This window comes from Manis pentadactyla, chromosome 2 (genome assembly GCF_030020395.1).
Source record: "Manis pentadactyla isolate mManPen7 chromosome 2, mManPen7.hap1, whole genome shotgun sequence".
NCBI classification, from domain to species: domain Eukaryota; kingdom Metazoa; phylum Chordata; class Mammalia; order Pholidota; family Manidae; genus Manis; species Manis pentadactyla.
In genome coordinates this window covers 3,225,006-3,238,876 of record NC_080020.1, presented here as the reverse complement: position 1 = coordinate 3,238,876, position 13,871 = coordinate 3,225,006, and the positions used below count along the sequence as shown (strand labels likewise).

The window sequence follows — 13,871 nt, the reverse complement described above, 5'->3', positions numbered from 1 at the left end:
TTTATTTTTTAATTACCAATTTGAATGATCATCTGTGGAGGAGCTGAAATATAAAAATGTAAAAAAAAGAAAAACTTGGTTAATGCAGCTCAAACTTTATCTTCATAGTTATTAAATCAAGTATTGTGAATATGGAAGGATGAATGGAGGGTAATAAATGAATCATGCAGCATTTTTGCAGTGACTCCGATATAAAGGCAAAAAAAATGCAATTCTCTTTATTGTCAAGTAAGTCCAATCAGTTAGCTTTTAAACTGATTTTTTTTTTAAATGAGGGAACATTATTCCCTTGTGTTCAAGAAAAGTTGACATATTTATTTTCAATGACCAATGTATATCTTCAAGGGGAAGATTTAAAAAATATATAGGTAATCAAAAAATCTGCTCTTTTTACTTAGCAATAGAAATTGCTATTATGAAGAAAACCAGCTGAGGATTTCCTGACAGGTACTGTTCCCTCCTACTGACTTTTAGTTACGTGTTGGTGAGGTTTCCCTTTAAAATCCATCTTTCTGCTGTAGGTTCAATTAGTATTTTGTGTAAGTAAAGGCTTTATAAGTGATTTAACATAGACCTGGTCCATGCCTTTTTCTGCTGAGCTCTTTGTATTTCCTTTTTTATCAAAACAATATCAACTTGATTAAAAAACAAAAGCAATAAAAAACCTAACAAAAATAAGCCTAAACTCTAGAACCTTATACTAAGTATATGTGGTTCATAGTTTTAGAAGATCAACTACATCTACTTTTAGAGGCAGTAACTACATTAAGCACTGAGTCTGTGTCCTTACATGCAGTGCTGAAACACCAAGGAACTCTGAACAACTTTTACGTTTATAGTAAATATGCTTTCCATTTAAACAAATTAAACCCAGAAGCACTTCATGTTCACAGAGAGGTTTAATTTGAAAGGGTCAATGCAAAAAATATAGCAAGACAGCTATTGCAAGCATATCCTTCAAAGTATGTATGGAGATAATTACACCTCAGGCTCTTTAAAAGAAATTATCATTACTTTAATTAATTCCTGGACGATGGTAACTCTAAGTTTACTTAGGTCCACTGCCAAATATAACTGGAGTGTTTAACGAACAATTGATCCCTGAAGGGACAATTTTATTCATTAATGGTTCATCAGTAGCTGCTAATAAATAAACTGGTGCCTAATTTTGTCAATTACATGTATTTAACATTACTCACTGGGATGGAGACATCTGGGTGTCATTTTCTTCATCTTCTTTACATGGCTGTATTTTACCATAGTAAAGTGGGTCACCAAGTGACTGTAAGATGGTCAGCTTTGTTTTCTGATACTGATTACCAGCTTCACATTCAAATACATAATCATCCTTTACATCCTGAAGAAGACAGAACACCCCAAGATGAATGAATAGCTTCTTCAGTAAATACATAATCAAAATTAATGAAAAGCAGGAATAAATGATATACTGGCTTGTATTTGGCTATAGGAAGACACATGGCACTTAGGCTGTAGACCTGTGTAAGACTGTGTAAGAGAATAAAGCCCAGGATTCTTCCTTACAAGGTACTTTGGGAATGAGAGTTCCAAAGGATTTTTAGTTAATCAAGCCTGAACTGATTAATAATGGCAGAATTTAATGTATTGGATATAGGAACACAAACATTTAATACTAAAAGGATAAGCTTCTGAGGGCAGATCTATTGCTGTTTGTCATTATAATCTTATTGCTGTTGCACATACAAAACATCTCCCACCACTTCACACATAATCTCAACTAATTTAATACTTTATGCTCATTTCTCCCTTTAAGTCATTACTACAATTAGAGTTAATTACAAAGAACATTTCTCTTAAGATACAGCCTTAGAATAATTTGAAACAGAAAACAAATCAGACCAATGTGCAACCAAAAAAATGCAGTTACACATTAAAATTGCCCTATAAAACAAAAATTGTACTTTATGAAAACCTTAACTAAATAGTTCCTTCTTTTAAATCACTGAACCTCCAGAATGTCTTTAAAAAAAAGAAGAAGAAAGAAAAAAAAGAATAGCCCAAACTAAAGGCAACTTGTGCTTTACGTTTAATCAATTCTGGTTCCAGAGTAGAAACGGCATCACAAGAAACAGAGACTGTGACGGTTACTCACATGGGCTGGCCAGACTGTTGGCTGTGAGTCATCAGATTTGATGGACTTTTCAACCTTAGCATATTTCTCCACCTAAGCAATCAAAAGAGATGATGAATATAATGCCATCAGTATTGTGACCAAAGAGGAAAACCTAAGTAACAATATACTTTTCAGCACAAGAATTCTTGACTCACTAATATCACTAATTATTTATGTTTAGTTTAAAACTCTCCTGATAGACCAACTGGTTTTAAAAATAAAATAACCTCTTTTGCCATTAAATAATGTAAAAACTGGCTACTTTTTTGGACAGTGCCTTTTTTTTTTGTTCTGTAAGTTGGCATCTCTTTTGTTCTTTAGTAAAGTCAGAGTGACGATTAGTAACACAATCTTTTCCTTTGGGTTTTTAATGGAAGAGTTGTCATGTCACAGTGGGGAACAAAACTGGAAAATTAGGGAAGTTATATTAAAGCTGATAAAATTTTTGTGAACTTTTCCCATTTTCCAGTCAGATTCGGATCATGTAGTTCATGGAGCTCCTGCTAGTCTGTGTGAATCCTAAGTTCTCCTCTTCTGCCGGTAATCACGGTCTTGAGAGTAACTAAGACTCACCCGGCCACTTGGTAAAAATGCAGATTTCCACGTCCCTTCCTGGGAGACCTGATTCAGTGAGCAGATCTGAAATAGGGCTTGATACCTTTAAGTCTAACTGGTACCCTAAATGATTCTTCTGACTGAGTCAGAATGAGAAACTCTACAGTATGGCTTTGCTACTCAAAGTGTGGTCCGTGGACTCCAGGCCCATGTGACCTCGGAGCTGGTCAAAACCGCAGCCTCTAAGGCCCTTGCCTATCTTGCTGATTGGAATCTGCTTTTTCACGGGTGACTTGTATGAACATTAAAGTTTGGGAAGCACCACTTTAGATACCTAGCCTGTCCTCAAAGATAAACTCCACCCTTTGGTACTTAGACTAAACATCTCTTCTCGGGCCTCATTCCTCCAGGAGCACCTAAGTTACCAAAAGATATGTGGCTATTCCCTTGAGTCATATATACAGTCTACTTCTGATGCTTTTGGCTTTTGCTTTTTGTAATTAAAAAAAATCAGATAACAATTATATATTTGCTAGCCTGGGAAGGAGGCAGAAGAACAGCAAACATCTGTTAAACTACCAACTGTGAAGAACTGAGTGAATAATCAAAAGGAATACAAGAGAAAGAAAAAACAAAATGAAAGAAATATGGGACTTGTCAATCAAACTCTCTCTTTCCTGTCTTGGATTGTTTATAATTCATGTGTCTTATGGATCAACAATGAATACCACCCAAGGTTCCTAATGCTGGCCATTGTTCCAATATTATTAAATCTTTAAATTTAACCAGCTTGAGGAAAGCAGTATTATCAGGAAATGATGAAATATTATGAAACAAAAAAGGGGCATTTTATGCATATTATGTAACAGGTACCATCTTTTCCCACATTTCAAAATTCTTTGGTCATTATTCCTGCTCTACACAGATCTCTTTAGGGATTAAATTAATATACAAGTTAATGTTAAAGAATCTTCTAAAAATGACCAGTTGATTTAAAAAAATCATTATTTTGTTTTTAAAATAAGGAAGATTCTTTAAAATAAGGAAGTTTTCCCAAAGTATAAAGCTACTACTGGTTAAATTTAAGGACCTTATATGAAAATAACAGTAACCCATGAGCTGACTTACATCTACTTCAGAAGGTGTGGCCAAATTACAGGGACTCCGTTTCCACATATCTACACACTGAAAAATTAAGAACAGGATAAATATACTCAAAATTCAAAATAAGGCAAGGCAGAACAATAAGCTTCATTTAAAACATCTATACTTACATTTCCTGCTTTGGAAATTTTGAGGTCATAATGCTGACCTGCTTTTCTTTCCTTTCTCTTTTGTAAGAAATCAAGTAACTTGAGCTGAGGAGGAGGTGGACAGTGAGACAGATCCTGCTGCCGATTTAAAGAGGACCTGGAATACCTCTTGAAACACCTGAAATATTAGGAGATTTGATCTAAACAAAGCTTATAAAAGAAACTCAGAATAAATATGAGTTTAAATAGTAAGCACTAAATATATAACTAAATCACAAATACTTGAAGGACACTACCACTTGCCAAGCAATATCCAAGGTGCTGGTAAAATAAAAATGAACAAGACAAACAAAATTCCTGCTACCATGAAGCTGACAGTCCAGAGGGGAAGACAGACTCGTTTCACAAATGAACAGGCAAGATGATTTCAGACAGCACACGCAGTAGGGGAAAAAGGGTACTCTGACGTGGAAGTGATAGGGTAATGACAGGTAAGAGAAGGGAAGGCCTCTTTGAAGAAATCATGTGTGAGCTGAGACACAAATGACAAGAAGGAACCAGGAAAGATGAGGGAATGGGAATCTGAAGCAGGGAGAAGAATTTAAAAAGTTGCTGAGGCACGAACTCGGTTTTTTTAAAAAACAGAAAAAGGGTGATTACAACTAGAGCACCAGGGTCCACACAGGAGGAGATGAGGTCAAAGGGTGGGCAAGGGCCTTGCCGAACAACGGCAACGGTTCAGATTTACTGTGACGCACAGTGGGGTGCTTTTAGGGGAGTTTCGGCAGGTGGTGGCATGATCCGCTGAGGTTTTTTTCTGAAAGATCACTGGTGTGCTTTCACAGTGAGCAGACCAGAAGGGAGGGAAACCGCGCAGGGGGGAGTTTATAATGGAAGTCACGGTGCAGGGGACAGTGGCTTGGCTGGAGGCACTGGCCGTGGGCATGGACAGATGTGAACAGAGATAACCAGGCTTAATGGCACTGCTCACAAATCCTAAACGGACTTATTTCAGTATTTCTAAAACTGTACCTTTTCCTCATTATTTGCAAAGTAAATTAGGGAATTTAGAAAATGGACAGAGTTTTGAGCCCCTTCAAACTTGGAAGACCCAAAAGGCGCAACTCAAACAATTATATTAAGAGTACTTAAACATGAGTCAACTGTAATTTCATTCCTAATTAGTATGTGTTTTTGTATTTTATTAAGTAGAGAGGTGACTAAAACATTTAAAGACAAATTACCATGTTATAATGAGGCAGTTATAACTGGCTTCTAAAACTGTATTTTCCCAAATCTCAAAAATAAATTATGAATTGTTTCTTTAAAAGGGATATCAACAAAACCAAGTAGCTACTGGTTACTAGTTAGTAATCAATAGTTTTTTTTTGTTTGTCTCCTCAACCTCTATCTTGTTGTTGAACAGACTATATTATTAAGAAGTCTGTTCTTTGAAAGAATTCAGAGAATGCATCCCTTCAGTACAAGACAGTATTAAAAAACTTAACACTACTTGTCAATAAAAGTACAAAAATTAAAAAGGCCATTAAAATCCAATAAAAAAATCAAAGCACTCACGTACTTTGGAGGGAAAAGAGACCATAAATGGCACAATCGAGAGCTACTTCTCTAGGGCACCTTCGGATCACCCGTCCCCAAGGCAATTACCGCTTCATTGGGCGCGTGTTCATCTTCTGCTTGTTGAAGAGCAGCCTGTTTGCAGTGCATGTCACTGCGACAGAAGGGTCAAGACACAGTGGTTCAGCTGTAGCCAGGATCAGCTGGCTCTCAAGCAAGAGTTTATCTTCCTGAAATGGCAAGAACATATATATCAATACGAGATCTGAGATTTTCAAATCATGACTTCGTCTGGAAATACTCTTGGAACCCTAAGGATTGCAGTACAATATAGGAACCTCCAATGGGGACCTATGAGTTCTTTTGTTTTCTTTTAATAGCACTGTTGGGCCTACTTTGGTAACCGGGAGATTTCACATTGCTGGACTCAATGTAGCCACGTATTTCTGCTACAACACATCCATACAATGAAAAATATTAACCTGTTTTAACATTCTTGTAAAAGATTACAGCCTGAACTAAAACACTTGATAGCATACTGATGAATTGAATTTTATTCCTAATCTTATTTCTTTGAATAATTTTATGTTACTGACACTTTCCTTTGTTTACTAACTTTCCTCTGTAGTAGCAGAGAAATAAATTAACACTCTTATGAGTGGTGCTTGATACACTGAGCCAGCATTGGAGGGTTAAATGGCTATTCCGGGGGTTAAAGAGGCCCCCTCCGCCGGTGCTGCAAACATGCTAAAAAGACATGCTAGGCCTGCTTCAGAATCCTTAATGACAGAAAATGAGTATCTATTTGTATCCACGGTACAAATAAAACATTTTCTTCTCTCTGAGAGGGGATAAAAACCAAGTTTCACATCAGGGAAGATCAGGTCAACCTGACCCTATTTCACCATCATCCTAAAGCAAGTAACATTGAACTCTTTTATGTTTTAGCTCCTTGAAGGAGTACTGCATGTATGAAGGGACCCCTAACTTCTAAAACTCATAAAGGAGCCTCAAACTTTGCATAAATAAAATTATGAGCAGAAAATATCTTTTGTTTAACTTAATGATACTGTTTGGGATTAAAAAAAGCAACTAACCTGGGTCCATTTATGGTTATCACTTGTTATTGAATGTACATCACAGATTAAAGTCTAGAAGAAATAAAAATTCAAGAAAAAAATCATATTAATGTATAGGCATACAAACATATAAAGACATTTAATGACTAAAACTCCAAATAAAATCTGAAATAGTAATTATAAACACTCCCTACCTGCATTGTTGGACGTAGAAGAATATGCCTACTTTGGTAACCAGGTGATTTCACATTGCCGGACTGCCTGTAGTCACGTATTTCTGCTATGACACATCCACAGTGAAAAATATTAACCTGTTTTGAGTAAAAATATTTAAAGGTCATTTTCCAAAAGAAATGGGTTGATACTGAATGTTTCAGGTTCTTTACACTCTCATGCAGTATTTTCTGGCCACTCACATACTATAAATGGACTTCCTTCCTGGATTTACCATTACACAAAATTTTTTAAAGGAATTATTTTATATGCATCACTACAACTCAAGAAACAGTTTAAAACCTTTAACAGTTCCTAGTTACAGACTGACTTTTGGCAGTCATGAGCTGCTCAAGTCACAGATCACTGGGGGATTTGTTTCTGATAGGAGACGGAGATTGTTACCGCAAGTTCTTGAAGAGGAAACAGAGGACCCAGGACCTAGAGGAGAGGAACACCTGCTTCATCCATCTCAAAAGCAACGAAGATAGAAAGTGTGGACAGAGATGTGGGGATGCTACTGACCAGCGCTATGAGGAAATGCAAGTTCCCATCTGATGACCTGTATTTCCTAAGTACAAGTACCACTGGGGTGAAGCCAAAAAGTAGTTTCTTGCATAATTTCTTGACTTCAGTTACAGGGAGACTGCCAATGGATCAGCTAATTGTCACAGCAATTTTAGAACAATCAACTAAATCTATACATTTCAACCAGCATAAAGGATAAATGTCCTACAATAAACCAATTTCCATATAGCTATGTATAAAGTCTCACTTTATGTTCTAAGCATTGTTGAAAACACAAATATCATTTATCACAAAATGCCACCCACATAGTTGATAAGCCTAAGGTCATTTTAAGGAGAACAATTTTCTACCTGAGATTTTTCTAGAAGATCAACCAAAATAGGAGGTAACTCTTCTGCATCCAAGTATTCAAGCAATTCCCCTTCTTCATAAGGCAGTCGAATGGTCTCAGAATCTTAATTTTAAAACATAAAAGTTTCTGAAAATGATCAGGCTTGCTGAAAAGCTTAGGTTCATAATTTAATGACTTTTCATAACAAATAAAGAGAATAAAGCCAAAAGCCTCTCCTAAAGTTCTTCTTTCTTTAAGTTGTCCAAATGAATGACTTTACATACTGCTGAAAGACTTGACGAACAGCATACCATTTGCCTAACACATTATCAGGTGATGCGCCTGACCCAACATCATCACAGTCTAGGTCACAGCCCGCAGTGCAGTCATCAGAAAACACCATTCCAAAGGTAACTCAAAGTTCCCCAAACATGCTTAATCTGTCTGGAAATCAGTGCTAATCTGGTACCTCATCTGAAAAATGGTCACTGATAGAACAATCTCTTGGTGATTAATTATCAACAGAAGAAAAAATTCCTAACTAGGTGAATTCTTGGTAGAACCCATCAAGTTTTTCTAAGTCTCTTTAGCGAAAACTAAGGAATTTATAAACTATTTTCAAATTCAGATTAATAGAAATAAAATGTTAAGATACGAAAATTATTCAAAAGGCAATGAGTCTGCTTAATTTGGAAGGTTTCAGAATCAGACTATATTAAAACTGCAGAAGAAAATCATGCCTTAAAACATGATGTCTTAAAATATAAACAGTCAACAGAAAGGAAATTTTGATAATTGTTTAAAAACTGTGTTGTTCATAGTTTAGCTTTAAAGATTGATTTCAGTTAGACTCAAATACATACTCAAATGCATAGTCTGGAAGGCTAATTTTATTAGATATTTTTTAATATTCTAACAGAATATCAGAAAGGGGAAAATATCATCTCAAAGTCTTCCTTTATCAAGTCATACTGATCAGAAGGACAGACCACTAAGATTAAGAAACAACTTCTGAAAGGACACCTCCTACTTAGGAGAGGCCACTGCTCTGTGAGGGTTCTTACCTGATCCATTTTTTCCCCTGAGCATCAGAGAATATCCCTCATTTCCTGGGTACAGGTTGACCACTAAACATGACAACGTCTCTTGCATAACAAGCTTCTCTAACAAGTTCACATTTCTTCTTAATTTCTGCTTTAAAAAGAGGCAAAGTTCATGAAAACAATTCAGTATAACCTTAACAAAAAATGCTATCATTTACAAAATCAGATCTGAATTAATCTTTCAGTGTTCCTTCCAATACTATGATCCTGAATATACAGGGAAGATTCACAACACTGCAGCTACAAAGTACGGATAGCTATGTCAACTTAGTTTTTACCTATTACTATCATTTTATGCAAATTAACTCATATCACAAAGAAACACCAGTAGTCTATTAAAAAAATATGTAAATATAAAACATCTACCTTTGAGTAAGTAGAAGATATTAAAGTAAAAATATTTAACAAGTAAAATGTGAAGCCATTAAATGCATACACATAAAACAGAGATGCTATATAATTAGTTTCTGTTAAGTATAAGGCTACATAAATAAATGAAGAATATGGGGCATTATCTTGGTTGTACTGTTATAGGTGACTATTTCTTAAATATTTTAGGGCATAAATTAGATCCAAACAAGTTCAACAGCTCTAACTCGGTAAATGTTAAATCTAAAACTATTCTGCTGTTAAGAGGAACTAGGCAAGTTAAGCAATTTTCTGTAAATTCGATAGCTCCTTAGAAACCACTTGCTTAAAAAAACAAAAACCATCAGGAAATATAATACATATACATCAAAATCCATTATTTTAGAAATGTATACAATTTAAAATGAAAAATCCATTTATACAGATATAACAATTCCTTTCATCAGGTCCTATTTATGAAAGACAATTGAGTCAACAGAATATTTTGCGGGATCTTAAAAAACAAAGCTGTTTTAAGCATTTTATATTAAATATGTTTATAGTCATATGTAGAGAGAAATTATAAAGACCTGTTGTCACCATAGAAAAACTGCATTTGAAAATTGAAAAACTTTTAAAATTACTTTCATGTAAAAAAAAAGTCAGTAAAAAGTTAAAGTTTTTTCAACTATAGAAAAAAAACTCGCAATTTAGCATTAGAATAGTTAGAGAAATTCTGACAGTATGAGAACCTCTTCAAGAATTTAAGCTGGTTCCCATTTAATTTTGGCGTGAGCATACAGAGGTCAGAAAATTTTGTTATTATTAAAGAACCAGATAATATTTTAGCTTTGAGGGCTGTAAGGTCTGTGTTGCAACTACTCAATTCTGCTTTGTACCCTGAAATCAGCCACAGACAAGACACAAACCAATGGGTTTGGCCCGATTCTAATAAAACTTCATTTACAAAACCATGCACTGGGCCAGATTCGGCTGGTGGACAATGGCTGTCAACTCCAATTTAGCAGCTTTAGTTATGTATCTTTCATATCTTAGTTCTATTTCTGAGGTGACAGACATGTTTATTATACTGACTGTGGAGACAGTTTCACGTGTGTAGGCATGTTGAAACTTGTAAAATGTATACTTCAAACACATGCACTTTATCATCAGTTATACCTCAATAAAACTCATGAAGAACATATGATGAAATTTATTCAGTTTGCCCATTTTTTCCTAACGTTGATTTTAAAGTCTAGATACTACTGGAATTTCACTAATTTTTCTGCCTAAAAGGTAATGATACCCATTTTTAAATTAAAGACAGACAACAGAAGTTCATTAAACCCTTATCTTAAGGTTCTTACAACCCAAGGTCCAAAAGGTAACAAGAAATCAGTTTCTGTTACATTTTTCTGCTCATATTTTTATGTTAAATAAAATAAGATAATCTGGTTATACACTAATTTTTGTGACATAACACATCTTATCACCACACCTGAATTTCCTACATGTCCTCTAACAGCTTTGACTTTCCAGTGTAAATCACTGTGTGGAAATAGGTCACTTTCCTTCTTCTGTTTCCAGTCTACAATCTCTTGGCTGGTGGGCTTCTTCTTACGTCCCAATGAGATACTCTGTTCCTCAGTAAATACCGTTCACCTCCCCTCCCTGAGCAGGTGACCTCTGCCTGGTGCTAGACTAGTCAGGGATATGGAGCTGCTGGCTAGTCTGGCTGGAAAAGATGTTAGTTCACTCACAAAAATATAAATCATTATCTGCCTCAAATGTCCCTCTTCCTCTACATTCCAAAAGCCATAGTAACAAAAATTTTATACTTACCTTAACCTCAGGCTCTTTCTCACATTCTTCAATATACAAGTCATAAAGTTTTTGAAATACAGATTTCCTAAAATTTAGCAAAGACAATATACAAAATAATGTGAATATTATAATAATCAAATAAACGGTATTTTGAACTTTTCCACAATTTTTTTTTCCAGTGTCCCAAAAACTGGGGGTGAGGTGGGGTTGGATATGGTAGTTAACATTACTTTAGAAATTTCTAATATATGCAAAGTACCCATAAAATAACATTTCTAGCACAGTGCCTAACAGGGATGCAATAAATGGTGTCTATCATTATATTTAATGAATCTTAAGTTGTCATCAATTAATTAAGTATTCATACCTTCCAATAGATAGGTATTTCCTTTTAGGAGGTCTCTGTCGGGCACTTTCAATGATGTACTAAAAAAAGAAAACTCTATGAAAACAGCTTGCCTTTTGCTTAGTGTATGAACAACTGTTTAAGGTGTATTTAAAATAAGGTGTAAGAATAAGCAGGCTGTTCAGTCACTCTAATTCATATTAACTTATGTCTTGTATAAAAAAAACTACTTAACTTCTAAATATATGATACAAATAAAATTTAAACCACACTAAAAGCACAGTATTTCATTGCTATGATATAAACAAGATTATACAGTTTCACTACTGTGATTTCACAGGTCAGAAATATTCTAAGTTTCATGATTGCTCAGAATATGCATAGCATATCCAACTGTGAAGACTATACATTTTTGAGTTATTTTCCCCTTTAACTGAGCAATTGTAAAACTTGTCATGACAGGAAAACACAATTTTAGTAATTATCTGTCCTTCTTCAAATAATATGCCACAGCATTATTACCTGAGGATTCCAAGTAACAGAGGAGCCAAACATCACCTGGTATTTTTATATATTTGTACCTGAATTACTTGTATACTTGTCCTAAAATAGTATTAATGCACTCTTTTGCCAATCACATACAAAAATCTCTTAAGAACTGAGTTCTGTCAGTTAAAGACAACACTATTTCAGTATGTAATTTCATCATGCCTCACCTCTGCTCGGTCCAAAGCTTGTTCCAAAGCTTGTTGCTGGAAAATGTAAGTGGTGTATTTGGTGATATTAGTTATTTTCATAAAAAATGATTTAATATACACATAAGATTTCTAAGTAAGTGTTTAAATGTGTGTCCTTTCTCACACAGGTCTAACACATTTTTATTTCTCTCCTGCACCCACCCAATCATACACTCAAGTTATACCACAAAGAAAAAATATGGCAGTTCTGGGTACTTGATTATGACAACAAATTAGATAAACACTAAAATGGTTTTCTCTTGCCATTTTGGGAGGCTGACACAGGGCCAACAGATATGGTAACTATGGTAACTACCATTTTATAACTTTAATTTCTTTAACATTCCAAGAGCACCATTTGGGAAAATATACTGGCTATCTAGTATGCAAAGACTAAACTCTCCCAATCTGCCAGGAAAACCTGAAAAAGGGGGTTTTCGTTACGTTGGTACCTAATGTAAACTTAGGAATTCCTAATATTGAGAATATGAAATACAACATTTCTAGATCAGTGCTCAGTAGGAATGCAATAAATGATGGCTACCATTACCATGTTTCAATGACTTTAACATATCACCAATTACAAGCATGCAAAATTATTTCAGGTAATTTTAATAAAGAAAAATGTGCCACCAACTGTAACTGTAAAATGTCAATGATTTAAAACCCATCAATTTAGTAACATTAAAATGTAACAGAATATGCATCCTAAAATTGATGAAATATAGTATCATTACTACATTGGGGGGGCGGTTGAAATCTACTAGTAGATCTCTACCCCTCATTCATTTCTTGGAGACCCCTAAGGCAAGAGGGCAAAATGAGAAAGTAAGCTCTGTTCCTTATTTGGGAAGCTTTCTTTTTGTAATGACACTTAAAAAGTACTAAATTTTAAACAAAATTAAGCAAATCTACTAATGTGTTCTGTCTAGTTTTGTGGTTTGGGTACCATAGAGGGTTATACAATATTTTCATTCACAGTTGATAGTCATTTGTAATTCTATGAAGAGGCACAGTACTTTCATTATTTATTTACAAGAACCTAAATTTTTCTATTTTATTTTGTAGACTCCAATATTTCAACCTATCAAGTTGCATGGGATAAAAACACTCAGAACCCACTAAATTCCAAAAAGGTTAAGGGAAAGGATAACATTGCCAGACTTTGGAAATTATGAAAAGCTTAAGTGACCCTGCCACCCTAGTCTTGAGGATGCAGAATTCATCTGATTACAAAAATAGCTGGCCTATTTAGACTAGTAAAAAACCCACATTATCAAGGATCTAAAATAGAGTAAGTGAAAAAAGTCTGAAATGTAAAGGTTCATTTAAAATAAACTTACTACCTTTATTCTGTCAAATGCTGCTGCTGCTTTAAAACCCCTGAAAGTAATTTTCTTCCTTTGTCTTTAATTTTTTAATGGCAAAAGTTAAATGCTAAGCACTAAGTATGTTTAGTGACTGTTAAGGGAACAGAAACATGTCATTAGAAGGCTAACACTGATGCCGCTGAAAATGTTATCTGCAGTAAGTAGGTTACATTCATTTTTAAATTAAGAGGAACTTCAGAATACGAGACCTATGCCCCTCACAACTGTATTTATACCCATACCCCTGCCAATGATTTGGACTTACCACAAAACAGACGGAAGTATTTTTAATACTTCACAAAGATGAGGAAAGACAGATTATCTGTGTAATATGATCATTATAACACTGAATTGAGAAATAAGACCCTATTTTGTAGAGATTTTATCTGTGGTTGCTAAATCATTTCCCAGTTAGGGTAAATTGGGCATACATGAATATTTTTCTATAGTACAG

General features: G+C 34.7%; 1 protein-coding gene across 8 annotated transcripts in view; it reads right to left on the bottom strand.

Annotated features, from left to right (window-relative positions):
* SUPT20H (SPT20 homolog, SAGA complex component) overlaps positions 1-13,871 on the bottom strand; it is a 29,853-nt gene that overhangs the window by 13,597 nt on the left and 2,385 nt on the right. For 4 of the 8 annotated variants that reach the window (XM_036904946.2, XM_057489509.1, XM_036904947.2 and 1 more), the window contains exons 3-15: positions 12,027-12,062; positions 11,332-11,390; positions 10,983-11,049; positions 8,754-8,883; positions 7,709-7,812; positions 6,812-6,928; positions 6,636-6,689; positions 5,629-5,768; positions 3,982-4,138; positions 3,836-3,892; positions 2,132-2,203; positions 1,200-1,357; positions 17-43 (exon numbers count right to left, since the gene is read on the bottom strand). In XM_036904946.2, the coding sequence (XP_036760841.2) occupies positions 17-43; positions 1,200-1,357; positions 2,132-2,203; positions 3,836-3,892; positions 3,982-4,138; positions 5,629-5,768; positions 6,636-6,689; positions 6,812-6,928; positions 7,709-7,812; positions 8,754-8,883; positions 10,983-11,049; positions 11,332-11,390; positions 12,027-12,062 (1,178 nt within the window). Of the gene's footprint in view, positions 1-16; positions 44-1,199; positions 1,358-2,131; positions 2,204-3,835; positions 3,893-3,981; positions 4,139-5,628; positions 5,769-6,635; positions 6,690-6,811; positions 6,929-7,708; positions 7,813-8,753; positions 8,884-10,638; positions 10,734-10,982; positions 11,050-11,331; positions 11,391-12,026; positions 12,063-13,871 lie in introns of those variants that run through there. The other 4 variants (XM_057489497.1, XM_057489511.1, XM_057489504.1 and 1 more) reach the window with 3 other exon arrangements.